The 24,820-nt window shown below is 50.5% G+C and overlaps 3 protein-coding genes and 1 long non-coding RNA gene across 18 annotated transcripts; 3 read left to right on the forward strand and 1 right to left on the reverse strand.

Annotated features, from left to right (window-relative positions):
- Positions 1-305: 305 nt before the first annotated feature.
- Positions 306-6,959, forward strand: ACBD4 (acyl-CoA binding domain containing 4). Of its 7 annotated transcripts, none has more exons than XM_019752212.3 (11): positions 306-461; positions 557-710; positions 832-967; positions 1,224-1,344; positions 1,417-1,501; positions 1,775-1,895; positions 2,139-2,225; positions 2,542-2,612; positions 2,702-2,780; positions 3,497-3,636; positions 6,228-6,959. In XM_019752212.3, the coding sequence occupies exons 3-11, from the start codon at positions 874-876 to the stop codon at positions 6,348-6,350; spliced, it is 921 nt and encodes a 306-aa protein (XP_019607771.3). In that variant the 5' UTR covers positions 306-461; positions 557-710; positions 832-873; the 3' UTR covers positions 6,351-6,959. The 7 variants fall into 7 exon arrangements, with proteins under 7 accessions (XP_019607771.3, XP_088658402.1, XP_019607769.3 ...); XM_088802276.1 differs by having other exon boundaries at positions 2,705-2,780; XM_019752210.3 differs by having other exon boundaries at positions 557-666; positions 6,225-6,959.
- LOC109458505 (uncharacterized) lies at positions 5,829-10,872 on the reverse strand. Of its 2 annotated transcripts, XR_012492357.2 has the most exons (3): positions 10,437-10,872; positions 7,693-7,807; positions 5,829-6,368 (listed from the first exon to the last, which is right to left on the reverse strand). It is a non-coding gene; the product is annotated as an uncharacterized LOC109458505 (long non-coding RNA). The 2 variants fall into 2 exon arrangements; XR_012492358.2 differs by lacking the exon at positions 7,693-7,807.
- Positions 10,811-12,951, forward strand: HEXIM1 (HEXIM P-TEFb complex subunit 1). Of its 2 annotated transcripts, none has more exons than XM_019752208.3 (2): positions 10,811-10,837; positions 11,450-12,951. In XM_019752208.3, exon 2 carries the CDS (start codon positions 11,499-11,501, stop codon positions 12,573-12,575), a length of 1,077 nt encoding a protein of 358 aa, XP_019607767.2. In that variant the 5' UTR covers positions 10,811-10,837; positions 11,450-11,498; the 3' UTR covers positions 12,576-12,951. The 2 variants fall into 2 exon arrangements, with proteins under 2 accessions (XP_019607767.2, XP_074176829.1); XM_074320728.2 differs by lacking the exon at positions 10,811-10,837 and adding an exon at positions 10,923-11,124.
- A 6,828-nt stretch (positions 12,952-19,779) lies between these two features.
- On the forward strand, positions 19,780-24,337 carry HEXIM2 (HEXIM P-TEFb complex subunit 2). Of its 7 annotated transcripts, none has more exons than XM_088802277.1 (3): positions 19,780-19,912; positions 20,949-21,053; positions 23,314-24,337. In XM_088802277.1, exon 3 carries the CDS (start codon positions 23,392-23,394, stop codon positions 24,109-24,111), a length of 720 nt encoding a protein of 239 aa, XP_088658403.1. In that variant the 5' UTR covers positions 19,780-19,912; positions 20,949-21,053; positions 23,314-23,391; the 3' UTR covers positions 24,112-24,337. The 7 variants fall into 7 exon arrangements, with proteins under 7 accessions (XP_088658403.1, XP_088658404.1, XP_074176834.2 ...); XM_088802278.1 differs by having other exon boundaries at positions 19,801-19,912; positions 20,952-21,053; XM_074320733.2 differs by lacking the exon at positions 19,780-19,912 and adding an exon at positions 19,975-20,236.
- Positions 24,338-24,820: the final 483 nt, after the last annotated feature.

The following is a 24,820-nucleotide window of genomic DNA, read 5'->3' on the forward strand; positions in this document are numbered from 1 at the left end:
TCCTGGATTACTCTTAAACCTTCCAAAACAGCTCCGATGCTCCTCCTCCAGAACTCCTGATCACAGACATGATTTCCTTTTTTATCTACTGCGACTGTTAAGTAGACTTGGGTTCAGCGGACAGAGGCGGGTTTCCACCAGGGGGCGCGAGGACTTCGTGTCATTTCACTATGTCCACCAGGAGGCGCTTCCGCCCGCCTCTGACAGTCCAGGGTTGCGGAGCCGACACGCGGATTCGCCCCGCCTGATTGGGAGAGGCACAACTAAACTATTTGCATAATCTTGAAAGAGCCTCCCTGAGTGGCTATCGTGTAGAAGCCGAATCTGAAACAGGCTCTCTCATTGGTTTAAGCTTTTCCCCTCGCTCTGCGTCCCCGTTCCGGCCAGACCGGGCCGGGAGGTCAGTAGGAAGCCTCGGGCTAGTGGCGAGACCCAGGTGTCCCGGCGGTGGGCTCTGCGGGGTGAGTGACGGACAGCCGAGCTGGGGTGCGGGGGCCAGGGTGGGAGACTGCTTGCCAGCCCTGACTCCTCTTGGCACGTCTATTTGCCTATCTAGGAGTTGGAGATGTGCAGCTAGAGGGGCACTGCGACCCCTTGCCACCTGCCTCACCACCCACCCACTGAGATCCTATCCACCCACCCGGGCCGCACCCACGCTACCTTGGGGTAGGCAAAGGAGTCTCCCCAGCCACAATTTCTGACTTCCCCAGGTATCGCACTCGGGCCTCTAAAGAGCTTAGTTTGCCCCTCTGGCAAGTGGATCAGTGAGTACGGAGGTGTGTGCCCCTGTGGACCCTGGAGGCCGGCTCATACGGAGGCTTATTCTTGCAGAGTCGCTCGAAAGTAGGGCCCCAGGGCTCGGAGCAGCTGGGTATGGGTACCAAGAATGAAAGCCCTGAACCGGACTGCCAGGAACAGTTCCAGGCTGCAGTCAGAGTCATTCAGAACCTGCCTAAGAACAGTGAGGGTAAGGGCAGGGGGACCTGCGTTTGGGGGTTAAGACGACTGGGGTCTACCTCCTAGGAGGCTCTGATCCGTGAAGTCTTTGCAGATAAGTCCCTGCCTGGGCTGCCCTGGGGTCCCCTCTGACTCCTGCCCCTGACCAACTGCCCTGGGTCGACCCCTCACCATCTCTGCCCTCTCCAAGAATGGTTCTCCCCCACCTCCATCCTCTTGGAGCTGGGGGTGATGCTCTGCCCTCCACTTCCCAACTTCCTGCCCAGGATATTACCGCCCCTCCTATGAAGAGATGCTGCGATTCTACAGCTACTACAAGCAGGCTACCATGGGGCCCTGCCTGGTCCCCCGGCCTGGGTTCTGGGACCCCATTGGACGATATAAGTGGTGAGCTCCCCACTAGCCGGGCAAACAAGGCTCAGCTGTCAAACCAGCTTCTCACAGCCCTCTGCTCCCCAGGGATGCCTGGAACAGCCTGGGCAAGATGAGCAGGGAGGAGGCCATGTCCGCCTACATCACTGAGATGAAGGTGGTGGCACAGAAGGTAGGGAGAGGCTCCTCTGTCCCCAAGCTCCCAGCCAGGTGGCCTGTTCCCCACCCTTCCAGTGCTGCCCCTCATTATGTTTCCTGCACATTGACACCCTGTGGGAATTAGCACCTTCATGCTGTCCCCCTCAACTCTGTCTCTGGCCTCTGACTGGGCACAAAGTGGAGGGTATGAGAGCAGAAGCAGGGTGGAGGGAGCTCAGCTCAAAGGGATAAGAGGGCAGGGGTGGGAGAGGCCAGCTGCTTCCCCAATAAACCTTGTCCCCTACAGGTGATTGATACAGTGCCCCTGGGTGAGCTGGCAGACGACATGTTTGGTCACTTAGAGCCCCTGTACCGGCTGATCCCTGACATGCCGAGGCCCCCGGGAACCTTCCTGGAAAGGGTCACAGGTCAGGCCCCCAGGATGGGAGTTCCGCAAGTGCCAAGTGAACTGTCTTAGGTCCAGGCCAAGGGGGCTTCTCGGTTGGAGGGGGGCCTGGGGGCAGAGGGCTCCAGGTGATGTCCCTGGAAGGACCCCAACCAGTGCCCCTGATGGGGTGGGTCACAGGCAGAGTCTGTGGTTAATGGGGAGCAGAGGCCTGATTTCACTGGGAGGCGTCATCATCTTCTCAGCCCCACCCGTGTCTCTGCAGGATTGAAAGAGCAGGGCCTGAATGGAGACGCTGAGGCTACCCCAGAGCCTCCCTGCCTCTCCAAGGAACCAGCACTCCCAAGCCCAGGTCAGTGCCTGGGCAAGAGGGGCAGAGGGCCAAACCAAGGCCAGGGTTAGGGGGACCTCCTAGTGGTTTGAAGGGCAGAAGGCTGGGTCATGTTGTGCCCATCATACCTCAGGCCCTCAGAGCGAGACCGCCTGTGCTTAGCAGAAGCCAGAAAAAAGATTCTGGAATTCCTGTTCCAGGGCCTCATTTCTGGGACCCACCTGTACCTCTTGTGGCAGTAATCTCTACTGTCCCCTGAATAGGTGCTCCTGCCCAGTTACACACCCCTCCCCTCATAGTCTCCCTCTTGTCAGTAACCTATCTACCCCATCCCCAGAGTCCCAGCCTTCCAGGGGCATGGATTCTGAGGTTTTCTGTGATTCCCTGGAGCAGCTGGAGCCTGAGATGGTAAGACAACCCCTTGTACTCTCTCTTCTCCACCCCACTGTGTCCTGGCTGCTCCCACTGCCCCCCTTGGACCTTCTGACTCATTTCAGCAGGTTTGGGGAGAGCAGAGGAGCACACCTGGAGGAGAGCCTGACACCAGAAACAGTCCCTTGCCTCCCACAGAGAAAGGTGAGGCTACTGCTCAACCCTTCACCCTCTTTTGCCCTTCCCCATGCTTCTGGTGCCCCAGGCCTTTCCCTGGCTGCCCTCATGGGGCAAAGGTGAAAGTCCAGTGCTGGGTACTGGAGACATCAGCCTCTGCCAAGGAAGGGTTGTCACACAGCCAGACACTGGCCCGGATGGACAAAGTCCTGGCCCGGCCTCCTCTCCCTGAGGAGCCATCAGGAGCCATCGGGCACTGGGTAAGGGCAGCTGGTGCTAGAGTGCTAGCCCCCTACGTAGCTACAGCTACATGGCCTTGGGAGTCATTCTGTCTCTGGGCGTCCCGTTTGGGACTCTCAGAGGACAACGACGGGTCCTGCCCTAACCCCCTTAGAACCTCCAGGGCGCCATGTCCCTTATGAGGCACTTTCATAAATGTTGTCTCCTTTATGCCTCTGAGCAATCTGCCCTGTGAGGGAAAGGACATCGCCCTAATTTTCAGACGATAAAATGAGGCTCCGAGAAATTACTGACTTGCCCAAAGTCACACAGCTAAGTGGGAATGCTGGATTCAAACCCCGGGTAGCCTGTTAGCTGTGTGGATGGACTTTACAACAGTCACACTTGGTACAAGGGATTGTGCCCTACTCTTATTCTTCCCTGGACCTGCCCCAGCCTGCCAGCACCCTGTTTCTAGCTGAGTTGCCTCCTGAGTCCCCCTCCCTGTGTACTGTTCTCCGCAGAGGAGTTGAAGGGCAGCCTGCCGGGGCCCCGGGAATTGGATACTTGGCTGGTGGGGACAGTTCGAGCACTGCAGGAAAGCATGCAGGATGTCCAGGGGAGACTGCAAAGCCTGGAGAGCATGCCTGCCCCCCCCATGCAGGTAAGCCCCCCACCCCCAAGGCCTGGGGCAAGACTGAGACAGAACTCTGAGGGTCTCTATTCTGGGCTCTTTATCCAGCCACTTCTGTCTTGGTCCCGGAGTCTCTACCTGCCCACACCTTTGCCTCCTCCAGAGAATTGTGTGACTCAGGTTACAAGCAGGGAAGTCAGGGGACCTGAAGTGCTTCTACCCTGGAAAGGAGAGTGGGAAGGGCCCTGTTTTCCTGTCCTTACCTCCCTTTGCCTGAAGAAACATGGAGCAGGAGGACTAATTCCAACAGTCGGAAGGGCCAGGATTTGTCAGCTCTTTGCATTGGGGCTGCGGGTTTCTGTTGTCCCTCAGTTAGGACTTCTGTTCCCAGTTTTAGGGTTTACTCCCCAAAACTCAGCCCTTACATCCCTTCCTCCCTCCTTTTGACTCCCAGATCTGCTTGCCCCTTACACCTCAGCTTCTGCCATTTCTGGAGCCCCAGCTGTGTGCCAAACATGTTGCCATTATCTCATTTGATTCACACAACAACCCTATGAGATAGGTTTTCATTTCCGTTTTACAGATGAGGAGACTACGGCTCTGAGAGGTTGAGTAATTTACATGCGGGCACATAGCCTGGAAGAACCTCTCAGAGTGGCTGTGAAGATAATGCATGTAGGTACTTCCCGAGTGCCCAACACACACGAAGACCTCTGGAATGGAGTTCACTGTTGTTAACATTAAGTGATGGAGCTGGGAGTGGTCCTAGGTCTGTCTCCCTGCAAAGGTGGCACCCACCATTAACTCTGAGTGGGTCTGTTCTAGAGAAGCCTGGGGTAGTAGAGGCAGGCAAGGGCTGAGTTGCTGAATGTGGGGGATCACTTGGGTGACCCCTGACCTTTCTGGCACAGGGAGTATCAGCCAAGGTGGTAGGAATTTCCTCACACCCACAGTGGTTAACATTTCAACACCCCTTACCCCTTAGGTCTTTATTTATTTAGTTTACCTTTTATTAATTTCATATGCTGAAGATTTTAAAGATTTCTACCCTGAAAGAATTGGGTTTGCATCTTTAAAAATAAGAACATTCTACTACCTAATTTTATCACACACAATAATACCTTCATAGCATCAATTTGCCTTTCCCAGCTGCTGTCTGTCCAGCCCAGGAGTACATGCTGCATCTATCCTTTTAAGACTTTTATTTATTTTTATTTTTATTTTTTTCTTGAGGGCACAACTCACAGTGGCCCATGCAGGGATTGAATGGGCAACCTTGGTGTTATTAGCACCACGCTCTAACCAACTGAGCTAACTTGGCCACCCCTTGTCCTTTTAAGACTTTTAATCCAGACCAGTCCCTTTTCCTTGCTACTGACTTGCTAGTGAGACTGGGCCAGTGGTCTTGTAGAATGTTCCACTTTTGGGTCTATCTATATCCTTATGGCTAGTTTACATGACCAGGTTTCATCAGAGGTGATGTCCTTCACATCATGGGACACATATCTGGATGCCCCACCATTAATGATTCTAACAGGGACCACTAGGTACGGATCAACGGGTGACAGACAGGTCCCACCATTGTAAAGTCATGTTTTCCTCTTGTAGCCAGGGAATGTCCAGTTCCCCGTCCACCCCATTTACCACCCAGATTTGGACAATTGATAGATAATCCTTGCCTGGGTCAATAGTTTACTTAGTGGTTGCAAAAAATATTTCACTTTTAAATTCTGTTATTCCTTTAACATTTATTAGCTTATTTTTCTGTAGTTTTCTTGATCATCTAGGATTTCCCTGAAATCTAATAATGTCTTATGAAAAGCCAGAATAAAGTACTTAATTCTCTTCATCTATTTTTAAAGTAAGGAGTTGATTTAGCAGCCACCTCAATGGTGACAAATTTCCAACCTTCTCTTTTTTTTTTGAGTATCATTATGGACTCATGGATTTGAAAGATTTAGTATTTCAATCAATTGCAATTACTCTGTTTGATGCTCAGATTGTCACAACTTTGGTCAGTGGAGACCCTTTCAAGCTGGGTTCTATGTCCTTATAACATGACCTCATTAATCTTTAAAAGTTTCCTTGCTTTCTGGCATAAGATGTCCCCCATTGACCTCTACCTTCCCTGCTCCCCACCTGGAATAAGTCACTTCTCCAAGGAGCCCTGGCTCCTTTTAGCAGAGAATAGTATTTAGAAACAAAAATCTGAACACCCAGGGTCCTTATTTGAAATATGTTGCACACCCTTTACAATATGGGGTCTTTAGGCCATACCAACAGCGTCACTGCTTTGTGGCCCAGAGGAGACAGCCTAGAAGCCAGTCCCTCCACCCGGTAGCCCTCCAGCCTCCAGCCCTTTGGGCACCTGGGGTTGCCCTGGGAGGAGAACGTGGGAGGGAGTTGGAGCTCATCTGTCAGGGTCACACTAGGGGCTCCAGGATCCCTTCCCTTCTAGTGGTGCAGATAAGGGAGTGGGGTTTTCTCGGCCCCAGTCCTCACAATCTCGGGGAAGTACAAGCTCCTAGTGAGTTCTGGAAGCAGGTTCCTAAGAAGGGGCCAGTCTGTGCTGAGGCCTGGGCTGACCCCTGACTCCCTCCCTCCCTCCCTCTTGGCAGCAGAGGCCCCCGGCCAGTTCTCGGCCTTGGCCCCTCGGGCTCTCGGGTCCCACGCTGCTCTTCTTCCTCCTGTGGCCATTCGTTGTCCAGTGGCTCTTCAGACAGTTTCGGACCCAGAAGAGGTGACTCTCAATGAAGGCGTCTCTGCAGCCAACGGAGGAAGATATGAGCCCCCTGTCCAGCTGTGCCCTGAGCCTTCCTAGGGTTTAGCCAGAACGGCATTAATTCCCCACCCCCCACCCCCACTATTCAGTGTTTGCCTTGGCACCCTTTCCTTAATGGGGGGTCGGGTATGACCCCACCCTTCCTTGCAGCTTCACAAGGACGCTTCTCCACTCCCCCTCCCCCCCAACCACTCAGGCTTCCTTGGGAGGCTGCACTTATGGTGCAAGTCCCGGGTTCTGGGTTGGCCGGTGACTCGGAGGCGGGGTTGCCGGGTCTCAGCCTCTGTCCTCCCCACCCCCTGGGTCACCTGACTCTTCTCCTACCCCAGCCTTTCCCTTTGGAGTCTCAGCTCGGGCGAGTTGGGACTTGGGCCGGGACCTGGGATTGGTTGGCTGGGCGGCTTCGGGAGGGAGGCCCGGCCGAGGTGGGGAAGGCGGAGAGAGCAGGCCCCGGGGAGGGGCGTGAGCTCCGTTTGCTGGTCTTCCTCTCCTCACACACACTCAGGACGTCTTCACTGAAGATTCACTTACAAATGAATGTTTCACTAAATAAAATAAAACCTTAATCTTCTGCCGTCTACGAAGTGAAGCGGAAAGTGGGTACAGGGTGCGCGAGGCCCAGTCCCTTCCCTGCTCCCCACCTCCCTGTGCCTGTGGACGACCTCCAGAGGCCAGCGGGTGGTGTTTCCGAGGAAGACTGTTCCTCCACGGGGCAGGGACAAGCGAAGGGAACCCGAAGGCCTGGGTGTTTGAGGAAAGGCGGGGGCAGAGAGGAGCCGGGGTGCCCAGGGAGGGAGGCGGGCCACACCCTCTGTTTGGAGGCGGAGGCCTAGGGTTCCACTCTTCCCGCCCCGCCCCGTCGGGGGCCCGGCGTTGCCCGGCAATAGCTCGAAGACAAGGGTGGCTGCCCTCTGCTCAGCGCGCTGGGCGTAGGGTTGGGGGTCCTAACTCTAGCTCCCTAAGTGCCCACTGCCCGCTTTCCCCTCAGCTGCTCTCTCCCCGCGCCCCCTCTCCGTGACTCCCACGCTCCGGCTTTCCCAAGGAACTTTCTGGAAAACCAAGACCAAGTGGGAGCCTTGTCCCCACCCCGCCCTTAGGAGAGGGGGCGGGGCCCTGCGGGGGGAGCCACCGTCGGGGTGGGCACGGCGCCCGCGTGGACACAGACCTCCTGGCGCTCCAGGCTGCGCGGGCTCCGAACTTATTTTTCTCACCGCCTGGCAGCCTTCACCTCCTGGTCAGCGTTGGCCCTGTCATCTGGGCCGCCCTGGTTCTAGTCAAGGGCCCATATTCAGAGGGGAACCTACCAGTCTGAGCACTTAGTGTTGGCGCCTCAGACGCACTGACCAAGGTCCCCATCCGTGGAGGGCCGCAGCAGTTTCAGCCCCCTGCCGCTGCCATCACCTGGGCCTCAGGACCTTGCTGCTCTTAAATGAGGAAGAGGCAATTCTGAAGGCCCCTCCTTGGAGACCCTTAAACTCCTGAGTTGCCTCTTTAACCCCTGGCCTTGACTGCTGTCCCAGACTTGGCCATCACTTGCCCCACTGGAAGCCATGGTCACTCTTTTACTGTCAGTCCTTTTCTGGAGGCGGCATCCCTCAGGACAGATACACAGGCCCTGCTGCTCCACAGTGCCCAGGGTTACAAGCAGAGGCTGGATAGAACAGTGGTAAGAATAGACAACAACAGGGCACTGGGAGAGGGAGCAAATTGGTGCTGGGGATGCAGGTGTGGGGCAGAAGCTAGCTCCACCACTTGCATACACAAGCTGTGTGACCTGGGCAAGATTCTTAACTGCTCTGAACCTGGGCTGCCCTTGCCAAATAAGGATCTCTTCATCATCATAAGGCAGTCCTGGGGTTAAATCACCAGGACATGTAAAATGCCCGGCAAAGGGTTAAAACTCAGCTAATAGTAAAGTTCCTGGCTTCTTGTTTGCTAGAATTCTAGCATTCCATAATATATTAGTCTGGTCACCCCTCCCCTAATATGACAAACGAGCCCAAGCAGTTGAGCCCTGTCCTGTAAATTGAGGGTGGGCTTAGCTATACCTCACAAATCCCAATTGAGAGTGCCCAGGAGTCCTCCAGAGTCTGAAAATGTGGTAAAAAATTGGACGCCTCTGACTCAGTGCGAGGGGCAGCTCTTGCTCCCAGGGAGCCTCTCGTGTGACGGATGAAGCAGCACGAAGGAGGGCAGGCTTTTCAGGAGACCTGAGTTCTTGGAAGCCCAGGGAAAACAGGCTGGGATGGTCAATTGCAAAACATCTGACTGTGCGCGAAGCACTCGCTTTCCTCTCCCTTTGGGCATGCCATTGCCACTTGCCCTCAGAACCATTCCTGAGTTCCCAGACAGGTCCTTTCTTTGGATGTGACTCTTGCTCTTCACAGAATGCCCTTCTTCATGCCACTCTGCCTGGAAGTCACCTCCCCATGAAACCTGCCCACAATTCCCAAATCCTACGCAGCTTGGCTCACAAGCTCCTACGGATTTTTGTCACTTGCCACTTTGGCTCACTGGGGTTTGATGGCCTCTCCACACAGTCCATGAGCAGCAAGGATGACGTTTTATTCATCATCGTGCCTTCCTAACAAATCTTTGCTAAATGAAGAAATAAGGGCCTGAATTATGCTGAAGCTATTGGGAATGAAAAGCAACTAAATCCAAAGTTCTTGAGAAAAAGGGAATTTTGTGACAGAAAGATGGCACAGGAGTGTCACACTGACCGGAATTACCACTTAGTTGTCATATGACCCTAGACAAGTCAATTTCTCTGAGTCTTAGAGATTTCTTGTCTCTAAAATGGAGACAATAATTCCTACCCTAACTCACTGGGCTGTGGTGGGCTCAAATGGTTGTGTGTGTAAAAGCACGTTACATGGTGGAAAGCGGTTGAAATGTCAGCCATTGCTATTAAGGAAGAAATATAGTAAGAATGGGTCATTGGGTGTTTGTATCAAGAGAGAGAAGTGGTGATTACATGGGATTTTAGGCCTAACTGACTAGGGCGGAGAGTTTGGGCTACACTGAGGCCCAGGGCCAGGAGTTTGGAATCTGGAGAATTTTCTCAAGAACACGTTTCGATTCCCCCCCCCCCCCCCCCCCCCCCATGAATCTACCACAGTCCTAGGCCAGAATCCTCCTGACCCCCTTTCTGGGCAAGGCCTCTTCCTTGTGGAAGCCTCTTGCTCTGCTTCTCTCCCAGTATTGCCCAGCGCCCACTGATGAGGAAGAGCCTCTGTGGGTGATACCCCTTTCTCTCTCGGTTAGCCAGGGCTGATTATTTAAATTCATTATTAATTTTGAAGCCCTCCCCAACAAAGAAGCTCATCAGCCGGCCGGGACTCCCCTGTCCGTCGCGGGAAATGCACCATATTGGTTCAGAAGTGACGAGACTACTTCAGCCCCAAGAGACCATTTTCTTCGACAGAAGCTGAGGCCCGAGGGGAGAGGCCTTCCCGTCCCAGGCTTCCAGGGAGGCCCGGGCGCACACCCCTCGCTTCCCGGGTCCCGGTCCTGGCAAGAGGCTCGGTCACGGCCCACCATTTTGCACGGGTCCTTGGGGGCAGCAGCGGCCCTGAAAGACTTGATTGGGGCTGGGGTTCAGCCAATTTCGCCCATGGGCCCCGAGGCCAGTCCGATGATGGACGTCACTCGTCACTCGGGACTCGAACCTGCCTTCTCATCTCGAGGCCTAGCCCGAAGTCGCTGCGCTAAGGCAGTCACACTGTCGCTTTAAGGCGGCACTTTTTATTCTTCATTTGTTTACTTCTTCATGCGCTTTTCGTTTTTGCCAAAATGTGTTCATAATATCCATCCGCAAATGTCAGTCCCAAGCACTTACCACATATCTTGAAACCATTTCTGTAATCTTAACAATCGAGAGTTTATCAAACGTGGGCCAACGTCTCTCTTTAGAGATTTAATCCTCTTTTACGCTTTAGGGACTACTTTTTAGGAATAAACCATTTTTTGCTTCAGTTAACAAATGTTTATGACCTTCAGAACCCTTCCGCTAGGACAGAGTAGGATAACAGGCTTTAAGACGCACCTTTTCATAAAAATATTCTGCGTGGGCCCTCACAGACCATCGAATCTTCTCGTATTCCTGTAGCAGAATGGTATGGTCCAGATCCCGCCCCCTCTTCTTTGCGATTGGCCTTCCTTCCTCGGCGAGACGTGTGATTCTTGACCAATGGTCGTTCACGTTTCTACAGCAAGGGATAAACGATAGAGGGAGGTGGCCTAGAAGACGCCCCCTACGCGTTTTGGGATTGGCTACGTCTCACGGCGCGTGAGGACGGCGGGCCCGAACATGGGAACTACGATTCCCAGCTTCCTGCAATGGGTACTTCATTACGCATGCGCATGGGCGGGGCAGACAGACTTCTATATAAAAGCGGAGCTGAGGGCTAGGAGGCAGCAGTTGGAAGTTGGCAGGTGGAGAGGCAGGTTGGGAGGGGAAGTTGGGGGAGGAGGCGGAAGAGGAGCTGTCGGAAGGGGGAGGAGGGAGGGAGGGGAGGAAAAGAGGAGGAGGCGGAGGAGAGCTGAGCTGAGCATCGAGCCAAAGGGGAGATGAGTTTGTCTGTCCTCGGATGAGGCTCCGGCCGGGCCTAGGGAACTGGGAGCTCGCGTTGGAGCGACACCCGTGGAAGTGGGAGGAGGTGGCTCTGGGTCCTTAACCCCTTGTGGGCTCTGCGGCAGGGGATTTAACCCTTTGTGGATCCGGCCCCTCGGAGGTAGCGTCATCGGGTAGTTTTAACTCCTTCGGGGCTGGGTTTAACCCGTTGGACTTTACCTCATCTCCTTGCCCACCTACTCCTCGATCGTGGGGGCGCTCTGCTGGGAGGCTTGAGGCCCACCCCCTCCACATTACGTACTGTTCCTGCTGCTGCACCCCCTTGGACCCACTGTGGGCGCTTAACCCTTTACTGACGAGCTCCCCCAAATTACAATTGGAGTTGGTTGACAGAAGGATTGGCTAAAGGCGTCACTGCAGGAATTGCTGACCGAAGTGGACTCTTGGACATTTTAAAAAAGAAAAACCTCTTTTTTTCCTTTAAGGACTTACAACCAACATTTTCCAAACTTCGAGAAGAGGACTCTGTTAGCCATGGCCGAGCCACTCTTGTCGGAATATCAGCACCAGCCTCAAACTAGCAACTGTACAGGTGCTGCTGCTGTCCACGAAGAGCGGAACCCCGATCGACCCCCAGGCGCGGAGGAGCGGGTGCCCGAGGAGGACAGTAGGTGGCAATCGAGGGCGTCCCCCCAGTCGAGTGGCCGTCCAGGGCAGGAGGGGGAAGGGAGCCTGGAACCCAAGCCGCAGCCTCTGCAGACCCAGGTCTGTCTAGAACCTAGCTGCCCAGAAGCTGACGAGAAAGGCCAGAATGGGGACGACTTGTCCGCTGGCGGAGCATCCCCGCCGGCGGCGGGAGGGGAACCGAGGCCCGAGGCCGAATCGCTCACCCAGCCATGTCACGACTCCCAGGCCAATAAGTTGGGGGCTCCTGCCGCAGGGGGCGAGGAGTCGTGGAGACAGCAGCAGAGACAGCTGGGCAAGAAAAAACATAGGAGACGCCCCTCTAAGAAGAAGCGGCATTGGAAACCGTACTACAAGCTGACCTGGGAGGAGAAGAAAAAGTTCGACGAGAAACAGAGCCTGCGAGCTTCGAGGATTCGAGCCGAGATGTTCGCCAAGGGCCAGCCGGTCGCGCCCTATAACACCACACAGTTCCTCATGGATGATCACGACCAAGAAGAGCCGGATCTCAAAACCGGCCTCTACCCCAAGCGGGCCGCTGCCAAATCCGACACCAGCGATGAGGACTTTATGGAAGAAGCGGGCGAGGAGGATGGGGGCAGCGATGGGATGGGAGGAGACGGCAGCGAGTTTCTGCAGCGGGACTTCTCGGAGACATACGAGCGGTACCACGCGGAGAGCCTGCAGAACATGAGCAAGCAGGAGCTCATCAAGGAGTACCTGGAGCTGGAGAAGTGCCTCTCGCGCATGGAGGACGAGAATAATCGGTTGCGGCTGGAAAGCAAGCGGCTGGGCGGCGACGACGCGCGTGTGCGGGAGCTGGAGCTGGAGCTGGACCGGCTGCGCGCCGAGAACCTCCAGCTGCTGACGGAGAACGAACTGCACCGGCAGCAGGAGCGACCGCCGCTGTCAAAGTTTGGAGACTAGACTGAAACTTTGGGGGGGAGGGGGCAAAGGGGACTTTTTACAGTGCTGGAATGTAACATTATATACATGTGTATATAAGACGGTGGACCTTTTTATGACACATAATCAGAAGAGAAAATCCCTGGCTTTGGTTGGTTTGGTAAATTTAACTGATGTAGCTTGCGTGCTTTCTCCTGTTCTTTAATTATGTGAAACTTGAGGGTTGCTTTTGTTTTTTTTTAGGTTTTTGTTTGTTTGTTTTTATGTGCAAGTAATTTGACCAAGTTATGCGTTTTTCTGTTAAAAATCCTCTCCTTAAACGGAGCAAAGAGGTGGCCAAATCTGAGAACCAATAAATTCATTCTAGATATAATAAATTTAATATTTGTAAATGTAACAGTTTGTGTGATTTCTAGAGCTAATTCAAAAACAGTACTGACTTATTTTATGCCATTGCACTTTTTGGGGGGGGGTAAAGAAATCATTAAATTTGTCAGTTTGAAAAATCTTTAATGGGAGAATTTTCAATTTGCCGATTTTTCCCTTGAATGGGTTTTGGTATGCTACAAGCTACAGTTCAGGCAATATATAAAGATGTAAATAGCGTCCAACTTAAGCGTGCTTGCTTTCTAGTGCCTTGGTTTTCTTTCTTCACGCTGGAAAAATAAACCAGTGTTGGGTGTTTGGAGACTAGAAAGTGGCTAAAATCAGAAGTTTAAAATTTAATTCTGCTTCTCAATGGTCATTCAGAAGTCTATTAACAAAAATGTAAACCTAATTTGGCAGTTTGTTAACTGACAGCCTTATTTCATTCCTACAAGTAGGTTTTCAGTAATCCCCCACCTCCCCACCCATGAGGCTGAAAAGAGTGCCTAGATGCCTGGAAGAGACTCTTGGTAAACCTCTTGCTTAACACAAGCAATGGCTGGATCGATTTGTGGGGCAGTACTTTATGTTAAGATGTTTAGAGGTAGGGAATATCAGATTTATGTAGCAAACGGCTCTCTGCGGCATTCCAAGGACTTACCCTAATTGTCCAATACTTGGGGGCTTCCTATACCAAAAAAAGGGATAGGAGCTGTCCACCTTTCCATGAGGTCAAACTAAAATTAGAAATGCCCTCTCACTGCAAATCAAAGCTTCTGGTTAAGGAGCTAACTCAATTCCTTTGGGGCTGAGTGGAAACGCTGCATTCCCTGTACATCCACTATTCCCTATCTCCCTAAACTGCGCTGATAGCAACAATTCTTGAGCAGCTATGCGGGGAGGTCCTGGGAATTTCTGCTCCCAAATCAAAAGAAATTACAAGACTGTTCCCTCCTGTCACCATGGTTAACCCAGCTCACCTTCACCTGCCCTGCGTCAGTGTTTCCTTAGGGCAATTGCACTACTCAAATCACTAGCACAGGGGTTTAACTTGGGGTCTTAGAAAGCAGAGGGCCTTGCGGTCCACTAACCCCATGAAATTACGTTAACTTGTGTTATGTGTACATTTTTCTGGGGGAAAGGATTCAAGAAAATCATGAGATTGTCAAACTTCTTGAAGGTTGAAAAAAAAACCTGCAGAGAAAGGCAACAACCTCCCATTGGGAAGCTTGCTCTTGCAGCTAAATCGAGATAGTAGAGGTGGTAGAACTTCAAAAGTGAAATGCACCTTATGGTGCACAAGAAACACACAAATCAATGAACCAAGGGAAATTATACCAGTCAAGAGGTACTCAGGGCCTTCAAAGCTAGACAGAGCTGGCCCTATTCTGGCAGATGGTCCACTGGAGACTATGTGTGATCAGTTTTTCCTTTGGCCTAAAATTAAATGTCTATTTTGAAATAGTTTTCTTCGTGTTTTTAATTTTCCTTCTGCTATGATGTCATGCAGCAGTCCCAGAAACCTGGCTGCTTGGTGGAAAGGCAGCAACACTGCCCTCTGGCTTTCCAGTGCAGCAGAAACCTGTGACTGGACTAGGATGCTGCAGTGATCACCTCTGATTTTAGAACCTCTTCGTAATAAGATGTATTAATGTATAATGATCGTTTCCCTATTAGTCTTGGAAAGTTTTTATAAGTGCATTTATCATCAGAAAAAAATAGTGTATGCTTTACTTAGAAGAAACTCAGTCTTAAAAAAATACATAAATTAGTTTTAAGTTAATTCTCATATATTACTCTGATTTGTCTTGAGATATGCAACTTTCTGAACTTTGCTTTCAAAGGCACTGGCACTTTACGATGTGTATTGCATTCATGTTCTCAGAATGATGAGGTTTGTATGAAATTTCAGTTTCAACACTTTCTACGTTGAAACACCTAACACATTGCTCTCAGGGCAGAGAGAAGACTGAATTACCTATATTAACAGGAGGTTGTGATGACAAATGATCCTCAAGTCCACTGTAGCCTTTCACTAAAGTCCTCTCTGCCAAACATTTCAAACGAGCTGCACAAAAGACCATGCTTACACACGTTGGCAATTTCTTTTCAGTTTGTTCCCTTTCTAATTACTGGGGCCTGGGTATCCAGCCAGGGCAAAGCGTTTCCCAGACTTTGAGATAGCTGGCTGGACAGTTTAATCCTCCTTTGGGTAAGAAAAACTTTTCTTGGGCTAGCCTGTAAGATAAAAAGGCCCTCAGGAGACAGGGCCCTTTAGAGTCAGTTTGGTGAGATAAAGCCAGGTAGTTCCAGACTCGTTTAGTTCTGAAAAATAGACTATGCATCTCTAAAGAGAGGAAACATGACAAAAATTAGACTAGACAAGGAGTAAAAAAACCAGGATCCCAGTCATACCTCTAACATCTAATAGCAGTGCAACCCTGAACATACCTCTCAAACTCAGCCTCATTCTTCATCAGCAAAATGAGGCTGATGAAGGCTACTTTACATAACTGCTATAAAGGATTACATTAGTATGAAAATGTGCTATACATACATACAACAGTTGCCCACTTCATCAGTATTTTAATTTTCACTTCATCCAGGATCTATAAAAATATAAATTGTATGTAAACACAGAAATCCTTTGCTTGGGGAAATGTAAATAGATGTATCTTACCCTAATGACTTCAAGAGTTAAGAGAAACCAGAGTGAATCCAAGAAATCATTTTTTAAAAATCCACAACTGAATAGTTTATCTTCAGAAAAATCAAAGGCTGGCTACATTCAAACATTAGGTAATACACTACAGGTGTCCCCCTGGCACTTACACCCAGAACAGCTGGCAACAGATATTCACAACAGTGTGGTGGAAAAGTTGGCTAAAGATAGTACTTGTACCTGACTGAGTATACTTGAGTGTGTGGGTTTTGGGTTTTTTTTTTTTTAATTATTTTTCACATTTGACAAGATCATTGGAATAAAATTCCACTTTACTATATGCTTTCTCATGTAAAATGTAAATGGTTAATGCTAGAATTAAAAGTAATTTTTAACAGAAAGAAGATGTCAAATGCAGGCCCTTAACCCTGTGAGGTTTGCTGACCAAAGAGTAATAGTCATACTTCGCAAGAGGAATGAAATATATGATCTAAGAGGCAAAGATTCAATCTTTGGCCAATTTTTGTCTTTGAATACTGGAAAGCTTACAACCTCATTCCATTTCTTGTTGAAAAAACAAAGGCTGGGTTTAGACAGATCAATAATGTAGCTCTCACAAATCCTGAATAAACTTTTTCTTGGTTTTTACTCAATTATGACAATGTAATAACATGCTCAACAGCAGGAATAAAATCCTAGTAGTTTACTAATAAACCTTTGCACACCATCAAAATTCTTTCAAATGGTTGAACTGTTGGTAAGTCTTTTGAAATAGTGTGACCTTTCAATACAGCACCAAGAGCAGTTAGTTACATTGGCTTACATTTTTTTTTCAAGAACAGCAAACATTCAGAAGGGAATTGTAAACGCTCATCTGAAGTCATATTCTATTTGACACATTCAATGACTTTGTGTAGCGTTAAAAAGCCCTGGGTCTGCAGTGAACAGAGGATATTCCTGAAGGAAACGTGGGAGCTTTAGAGTGCTCCATGCACAAGAATTGGAGACAATGATAGCATCACTACTCTTGTCAGCTGCTCAGCAGAACTTGTCCTAACCTCCAGAGTCAGCAGAGGAGGTTCATTTGAAGTTCTGCAGCCTGCTCTAAACATGTAATTCAGCATACCTGGATAACTGTAGCACAAATTTAGGGCAAAGGCAGAAGACCAAACTGGAGGATGGAAGGGAATGTCTAAGAGGTTAGTTCTACCTGCCTCTCTAATTATTACTAAAAGTGTACTTCATAAAACAGCAAACATTTGAACAACTCAGACAAAAGACAGAGCATGGTGAGAGCTAAACAGCGAGTAGGAAATTGGTGAACTGTGGAAATCAAATAGTTTAGAAGCAACTTCATCTGCAATGAATCCTGCTTACACATAGCCACTAGTCCCCAGGAGTTGGCCATGAGGCAAATGTAAAATGTCCAGGACTCCACAGTAACAACTGCTTGGTACCCTGAGAGACTGACCCTTGTTCAGCCTATTTGGATGGGCACCTTTTGTGCTGCCACAGGCATACTTCGGTAAAGCAGGCCTCCCAACTGCCCCAAATAACCTTTGAAGCAGAAGTTCTAAAGTTCCCAAATAATAAAGTTATAGCTAGTAAATGTTTAGACAGCTACTGAAGAATAGTTACTCCTCGAGGAATTTGAGGGAGATCGCACTGATACCATTTTCAAATTAGGAAACGGAGGCATATAGGATTTGTAGAATTTGTCATAAACCACAAAGCAATTCACCTGAAACGAGAAAGCTGAGGAGGAAGTTGAAGGTCTGGTTGAACGTTAGATGAACAATAGACCCAGCAACAAATCATTCTGGCCTACTCCTCAGGATTTGGCCTCTAGCCAAGCCAACCAAGTCAGTGGTAGCACATAACGCGAAATTGAACTTGGAGTTCCTAACTTCCAGTCCTGTTTTGCTCAGTAGATAACCAAGGGACCAGTAACAAACTGGTTTTATACCCAACTTTTCTTATCAAAAAATGGAAAAACTTATGGGTTAACCTTAAATAAGCTTTCTTCTTCATAAATGAGTAACAAATATCTGCATCATTTAGTAACATTCAAAGGATTAACTAGATTACTTCACAATGGAGGATGAATCACAAGAGTGTGGGATCTTCCTCCATTAAATTCTTGCCAGAAAAACCACGAAGATACTCTTTAGAGCACCTTTCAACTTCTGTAACTATTTAACTTAGCTCCTACCAAGTTAGTGTCAGCGTTTCCTACCTCGAATCTTCTCTTGACCTGAAGAAGTGTACAATGAACATGGTGTAAGCCAAAATCAACCTACAGTATGAATCGAGTCAAATGAAGCTTCATTTAGGATTAAGTGGTTCAAATTCTGGATTAAGAACTGAAATCAAAGATGATCATATTTTTGCAATCCAGTTTTGAAGCTTTCTCTGAGAACATCTGGGGGACAGGGCGAGAAAGTAGTTCAAGCTATGGAACTGTCACTCTTACGACGTTAAAAAAAATTACTTTATTAATAGGAACAGGGATTCAGTTCTGAAGAACCTTCAGAATAGGTTCTTGCTATTAAGGCCAAAGGCTTAGGAATGATTTGACCATCAGTAATTGGCAGTGAGTTTCTCACAAGGTACCCTCAAAGAGAAAGCTCACTGCCCTGTCACTGGCCTACTTCAGAGTCCACCTAGGCATGATTTTAATGGACATTTTAGCAACAAATTAAGATATCCCTGAGCTGTAAATCTCTCTCAATTTAGATTTCGAGCAATAGAGATGGTTTAATCTGCAATTCAAGAAAAGAATTTCACATCAAACTTCAATCTTTAAGAAGCCCCTACAGCTGTAATGTAAGGTTGAGTATTTATTTTTTTCAGAGCAGGTCTCCCCTACACACCCCCTTCCCCCCCCCCCCCCCAAACGCCACCTATGTGAAATAGCTCCAAAGTGCAATTTCTATTTTGGTAGCATCTAGTATCTACATTAGAGATTTTCAGTTACTTGGAATTTCAAAATATGTTTCCTAGTAACAATACACCAGTGGCAAAATACTCCCATTTAGTTGTTTGTGGAGAAAAGTTCTTTAAACTGGAAAGAATTTGTAGTCTTACAAAGATTACATTAGAATTAGTTCGTTTTTTCCTCTAGGAAGGCAGACATTTCTCCAAAAGTTTTGGTAAAAGTTATGGCTCAGATTTCAAAATGCAAACAGATGTTCCTGAAGCATCTGAAATGGGCCACTCCATTTTTATTCCCAGAGCCATGGCGACTCCTAAGTTATTTTGTGTCCCAACCCTGTAAAAGGAAACCCACCCCCCTTTGATGTAAACTTTCAAGAGAAGTGGAACAGCACACTTTTGGCGTTTCCCAAAGTGGCTGGCGACTTGTGAGGTCAGGCCGTTCCAAGAATCGGGGCTGGATAGGATAAACCTTGAGGGCACGAGCACTCAGAAATTTTCAAGCACTGGGCTCATGAAGGTTTCTACATGCCCCCATCTAGCTGGTCCCAGGGAAAATTAGTGGTTGTTACAGTAGAAAGAGGGCTGTTTCTCTTTGCAGCCCGGGCCGCGGAATGGCCTTGGTGTATGGGTGGGGGGAAGGACGACACGGTGGGTGCACCCGGCTCTCCGACCTCGGAGCCTCCAACTCACTGCCACGCCAGAGGGACGCACAGTCAGTGCTACGACCTCCACCCTCCCCCGAGGCACCAGTCTTTGGAATCTGGCGTCGCCCCCACCTTGCCCGTCGAAGTGCGGGTGCGCTACGCTGGGCCTCGCCGCCATACCCAGGCCGAAAGGGGCTGAGCAAAGAACCTTGGCAGAGCTCGGCCTCAAGATCTGCGCCCCCGTGAAAGGAGAGCAAGGCGAGTCGTTTCACCCAGTCTCTCCCCAGCTGGGATCTCGGGAAACACGAAGTTATTACCCAAGAACCCCGCCCTCCGTGAGAGGCGAGGCTGCAGGGCTGCCGGGACGGTTTGAGGACCAGGCCCGGCCGGGAAGACTCCAACCTTCAACCCTCCGGTCCCCGGTCCCACTTCCCGCCGTCTCCCGGCACCGCCACTTCAGGCAACCCACTCGGCCCGGCCTCTCCCCGCGCCCGGACCACCCCCCATGGGGTGCTCTCACTGCGCAGCGAGTCCCTCCGCTGCCTCCTCCCAGCCCAAAATGGCGGCGGCGGCCACCGATCCTTCTCGTCGCCTTCCTCTAGGGCCGAGGATCCCTCCGCGCCCAAGCCCCTCCCGTCTCAGCCGGATTTATTTTCTGCCTAGTAAAGATTAACGCCATCAATGAACTCTTTAATTGAGCTTTGGGGGCGGATCCCGTTGTGCTTCCGCACAGCTAATCGTTGACGAAAGTGAGTATATTGGCAGACGAATTCACCAATCAGAGAAGGTAGCGGTGAGCGCGGGACGACACCCACTCAAGGGTAGATGGGTTTTGGAGTTCTTGGTGTGGCTGTTGACGTGACAGGATCTTGGTCAGCCTTTCCAGGCTAGAAGAACTACAATCCCCAGCAGGCGCCGAGCTATCAGGCTGCGCCTTCCCCCAGCCTTAGTGCCAGAGCAACTTGACCAGAGCTGCTGCAACTGCAGCAAAAGGTAGGGCTGAGGCCTTGGGAATTGCACAGACAGGCGATCACACAAATGTAGTCGTGTGCATAGCCCTTGACAACAAATAGGTCAGTTCCGCTTTTGTAAAACCTCCTTCCCGCACCATTTTTCCTTTTCCAAGGAATCCATCCTAATCCCAGTTGGGTTTCCTCTCAGCTGCGTGCAATGCGAAGACTTCTTCCCCTTTCCTCTGTCTCTGTATCCTGAGAGGAAGGAGAGAGGCAGGCCAGGCCCTGTAGATGAAAAGGCCTCAGTCCCAGCTTCAGCCCAGGCCCAGCCATGTTTCTTGAAACATTGACTTCTGGGGAGGAGATTGGAGGTTGCAGTTAAGATTGAGGCCTCTAGAAAGCACTTCTCCTGAGCTTGCTGCATATTTTCTTGTTGGAGCCACTGCCCCACTCCACTCCCAGCCTCTCCGGGTCATTGCTGTTTGTATATTGACCTCAGGCAGTCTCTTTGCCCCACCCCTTTCTTGGCCTAACTCCCTAGTTGGCAGTCTGGACCTCAGTGATTTCTAGAACTATAGGATGTAAATCCTGGCCTGGAGCCTGACAAACAGGACTGGAAAGAAGACTTCTTAATCCCTATTTGCCCCTTGCTGGCTAGACGTGTGAAAACCAGGGTGTGGAGGCAGCCTACAGGGCCTTCATTTGAAAATGAGGGTGTGCAGGTTTGGTACTACAAAATGGCTGCTGCTGCCTTGGTAAAAAAAATTCCCGGGCAGCTAGAGTCTTCCCGAGAATTCTCCTTCAGGGTTTAACTTTCTGTTGTTATTTAAAGCAGGTGTCACTAGGCATCTGCTGAAAGATTTGGAACAGAAGAAGGTGGCCACTCCAAACCAGACCTACTGTAATAGAGTTACCAGCAGCCCTGGAGGGGGCCAAGGTAAGCCTCCTCTCCCGACTGCCTGAGCGCCATGAACGTGGATCTTGCCATTTGGGATCCTGGCTTCTTATCTAAGACGTGTTGGCAGATTTGGAAAACCAGTATTTTTAAATGAGTCCCTACTATGTGCTGGGCAATACGCCAGATGCTACATCTGTGCTATTTCATGACATTCTAGTAGCCCTTCAAGGTAGGATTTTTTCATTTCTATTTCAAAGAAGCTAAGGTTCTAAGAGCTGAAATACTTTCTCTAGAATCATGTAGCCAGCAAGCAAAAGACCCAAGGTTTAAACTTAGGGCCTTCTGTCAGCAGAACCCTGCCTTGCATTTTGTCCAGGCTGAGAACCAATTGGTTCATAATTTGGGATGGGGTGGGGGGATAGGATATCCCCCAGGAGAGAAGGAGAGACAGATTGTATCAGGCCCTCAGAATGGCCCCTTCTGATCTAGCTTAGAAGCCCAGACCCTCCCAGCCCATGCTCTCTCTTACTGCCTCCGCCTTGCCCATTGTTCTCCGAGGGGGCAAATGACTCACCCCAGTCATACAGCTTACCTGCAATAGTGGTAACGGTGGTAGAGGGACAAGCCTCCAGGAAGGAGGCAGCATGCGGGGCTGAGGGGCAAGGCTGGCTTGGGTGAGAGGAAAGATCATTAGGGGGCATTTGCTGAGGGTTGGGAGCAGGTGAATGATTGTGTACACATAAACAAGCCACCCTGCCTCATAGTTCCCAGCAGCCTTGCTTCTTCCCAGCTGGGACAGAGCTCTGTCTCATTTGGCCCAAGACACTTATGGAGACAAGGCCTGTCACCCTTGATTGATGATCTCCCTGCAGGTGAAGTAACAATACAACAACAAACAACACACACACACACATTCTAACATACTTCCTTCCCCCGAAGTTCTCTTCAGAGTCTCCAGAACACACGTAACATACCTCTAGCCCTTACAGGGCTGCAGACATCTCCCTTACATACCCCATGATTGTATGGACTCATGCTCAGATGTCTCTGAACCATATTGTACATTATAAAACAACATACCAGTGGTAGTATTATAGTTATTATTAGAATTCCCCAAACCACAAACTTAGAGCAACTCATTTCCCCTCCCCCACACTTAGTACTCCCACCCTCACCATGACAGAGATAACCAGATGCCCTGAACACACAGACTCTCTTGACAGAATCCTTTCCACCTCTTAGATAAGTTCTATAATTCTCTCAGCTACAGACCGGAAGTTGACCTGTATGGTTAATTCTCTTTCCTGCCCCAACTTTTGCCTGGAATAAATGTGCTTTATCTTCTTCACCCTAGAATGACAGAAAGGAGAGTCTTGTGTTCTGATATCTTTTGGATCCCCCTCTCTTATGGGCCTTATGTCATTTAACATGTGTTTGTTAAGTACTGCTTACCTTGGACCATGCATAGGGACGCAGTGGTGAACCAAACAGACAAGACACATTCTTATAGGAGGAAGACAGATGGTGAATGGTGCCATGCTAAATTTGACATGGGCTTGTTAACTGGGTCATGTGATGGGGAGTCAGTGGGGAAGGGAGATGGGGGGGCTACTTTCGATAGAGTGGTCACGGAGGGCCTCTATGAAGAGGTGACATTGGAACGAAGCCCTAAAGGATAAAAGAGTCGGCTATCCAAAAAGCTGGAAGCAGGATCAGCTACGTAATTTGTGGGGCACAGTGCAAAGGACTCTTGATTCAAAAATTATTAAGAAGTTCAAGACAATGACAGCAGAGCATTAAGCAAAGTGTGGGGCCTTTCTGAAGTGGAAGGGGCCTCTGTGCAACTGCATGGACTGCTTGCCCATGAAGCCATCTTTGTCTGCAAGACAAGCTTTCTAGGAAGAGGGAAGAGCAAGTGCCTTTTGGGCATCTGAGCAAGCAAATGCATCAGGAGCTACTTTCCATCCTGCTTTTCTCCTTTCCTATATCATTCATTCATTCAAATAGTATATACTGAATGCTTACTCTGTGCCAGTACAGTTCTAGGCATTGAAATTACAGAGTGAAGTACCCAGGCGAAATTCCTGCTCTCCTGTGAGTTTGCTTGGGCCCGGTTGGGGGACAGACAGTAGACAGGTAAGCCAGAAACAGACAAATGGTGGCAGAAGGGTGAGAGTTACAGAAGGACCAAGTTAGCTGGGTGTGGAAAGGTCAGATTCAGGCAGTGGGGGACAGGAAAGGATTCTACCACCAGGGACAAGCTGGTTGTGATCCATTCTTCCTCATGCTCTCTTTTTAGATCTCTAGTGCTCCTGGGAGCCCAGAAACACCCCCTGAGCCTCATGACCCTGGTGATTCCCTGCCCCCGACACCCCGGATGGATAGTAGCCCCTCAGAGGAGGAGGATCCTATGGGGGCTGGTGGTGGCCTGGGCTGGAAGAGTAGGGGTCTCCGGACCCAGAGCCCAAGGGGCTACTCAGTGGAGTCCGCACTGGGCCGGAAGAAGCACCGCCGGCGGCCTTCAAAGCGCAAGCGGCATTGGCGACCCTACCTAGAGCTGAGCTGGGCCGAGAAGCAACAGCGGGATGAGAGGCAGAGCCAGAGGGCCTCCCAGGTCCGCCAGGAGATGTTTGCCAAGGGCCAGCCCGTGGCGCCTTACAACACCACCCAGTTCCTGATGAATGACCGAGACCCTGAGGAGCCCGACCTGCATGTATCTCGCGGGGCCTCCCACCCAGGCCCCAGTGGGGAGAATGAGGCTGGGGACTGTGACAGGCGGGGCCAAGCTCAGGGTGAGTTCCAGCAGAGGGATTTCTCTGAGGCCTATGAGCGCTACCACACTGAGAGCCTGCAGGGCCGCAGCAAGCAGGAGCTGGTGCAAGACTACCTGGATCTGGAGCGGAGGCTGTCGCAGGCCGAGGAGGAGACGCGGAGGCTGCAGCAGCTGCAGGAGCGCAGCGGCTGGCAGCCTGGTCGCCACGTGGAGGAGCTGACTGCCGAGGTAGAGAGGCTCCAGACGGAGAACCAGCGACTTCGGCAGGAGAAGGAGATGTGGAACCGAGAAGGCAGCCGAGGCAGTGGGGAGCTGGGCACCTAGGGATGCCCCCCAGTCATGTTGACCCAAGGAGACAGTCCCATTTCACATACACTCAGCCAGCTGGGTCTCACGGAGGCCGGCGGCAGATGAGAACCACTCTCAGCAACCCTGTGCCCCATGAGAACAGCTCAGATAGTTCAGATGTTCACCTTGTCATTTCCCCAGTTTGTTCTTTGATGTTATCTTATGTTTCATGAAGAAATTAAACGGTTCTGGTGAAATCAGATGTGAGTGGCTGGGATTGATTTCACCAGGGCTCTGAGAATCAAAGCACATTCGTCCCAGAGAGGTTTGGGAGTGGGGTCCCAGTGCCCCCTTTCCTCAAGCCCGGGAGGACAGCAGACCTCTTCACTGAGGACCTATCGAGATACCCAGGATGCCTGAATTCTGCTCCAGACTGCTCTGAAGGTTTTCTAGAGGGGGATGCAGAGGTGGGGGGGCTCAGTCAGGAGCCCCTGGGTTCAGCGGGAACTTGACTTAAGATGCCAGACCAATGGGAGAAGCTGGAGCTTCCCCAGAGGAGAGGGCTGGGACTTTTGGAGAAAGCCCAGGGGTTCCTTCAGGGTTTGTTCTCCCTATCTTCCCTACACTTTAGAGGGTTGGGCTAGACGAAGTCTGGGTGCCCTGTGTCTCCTTGCCCTTGACAGCCCCCCACCCCCCACATCTCCCAGCCAGGGGTTGGGCAGGAGGTTAGTCATCTGTTTCCCCC

The sequence above is a fragment of the Rhinolophus sinicus genome, chromosome 12, assembly GCF_057876585.1.
Source record: "Rhinolophus sinicus isolate RSI-liver-muscle chromosome 12, RSI-T2T, whole genome shotgun sequence".
NCBI lineage: Eukaryota > Metazoa > Chordata > Mammalia > Chiroptera > Rhinolophidae > Rhinolophus > Rhinolophus sinicus.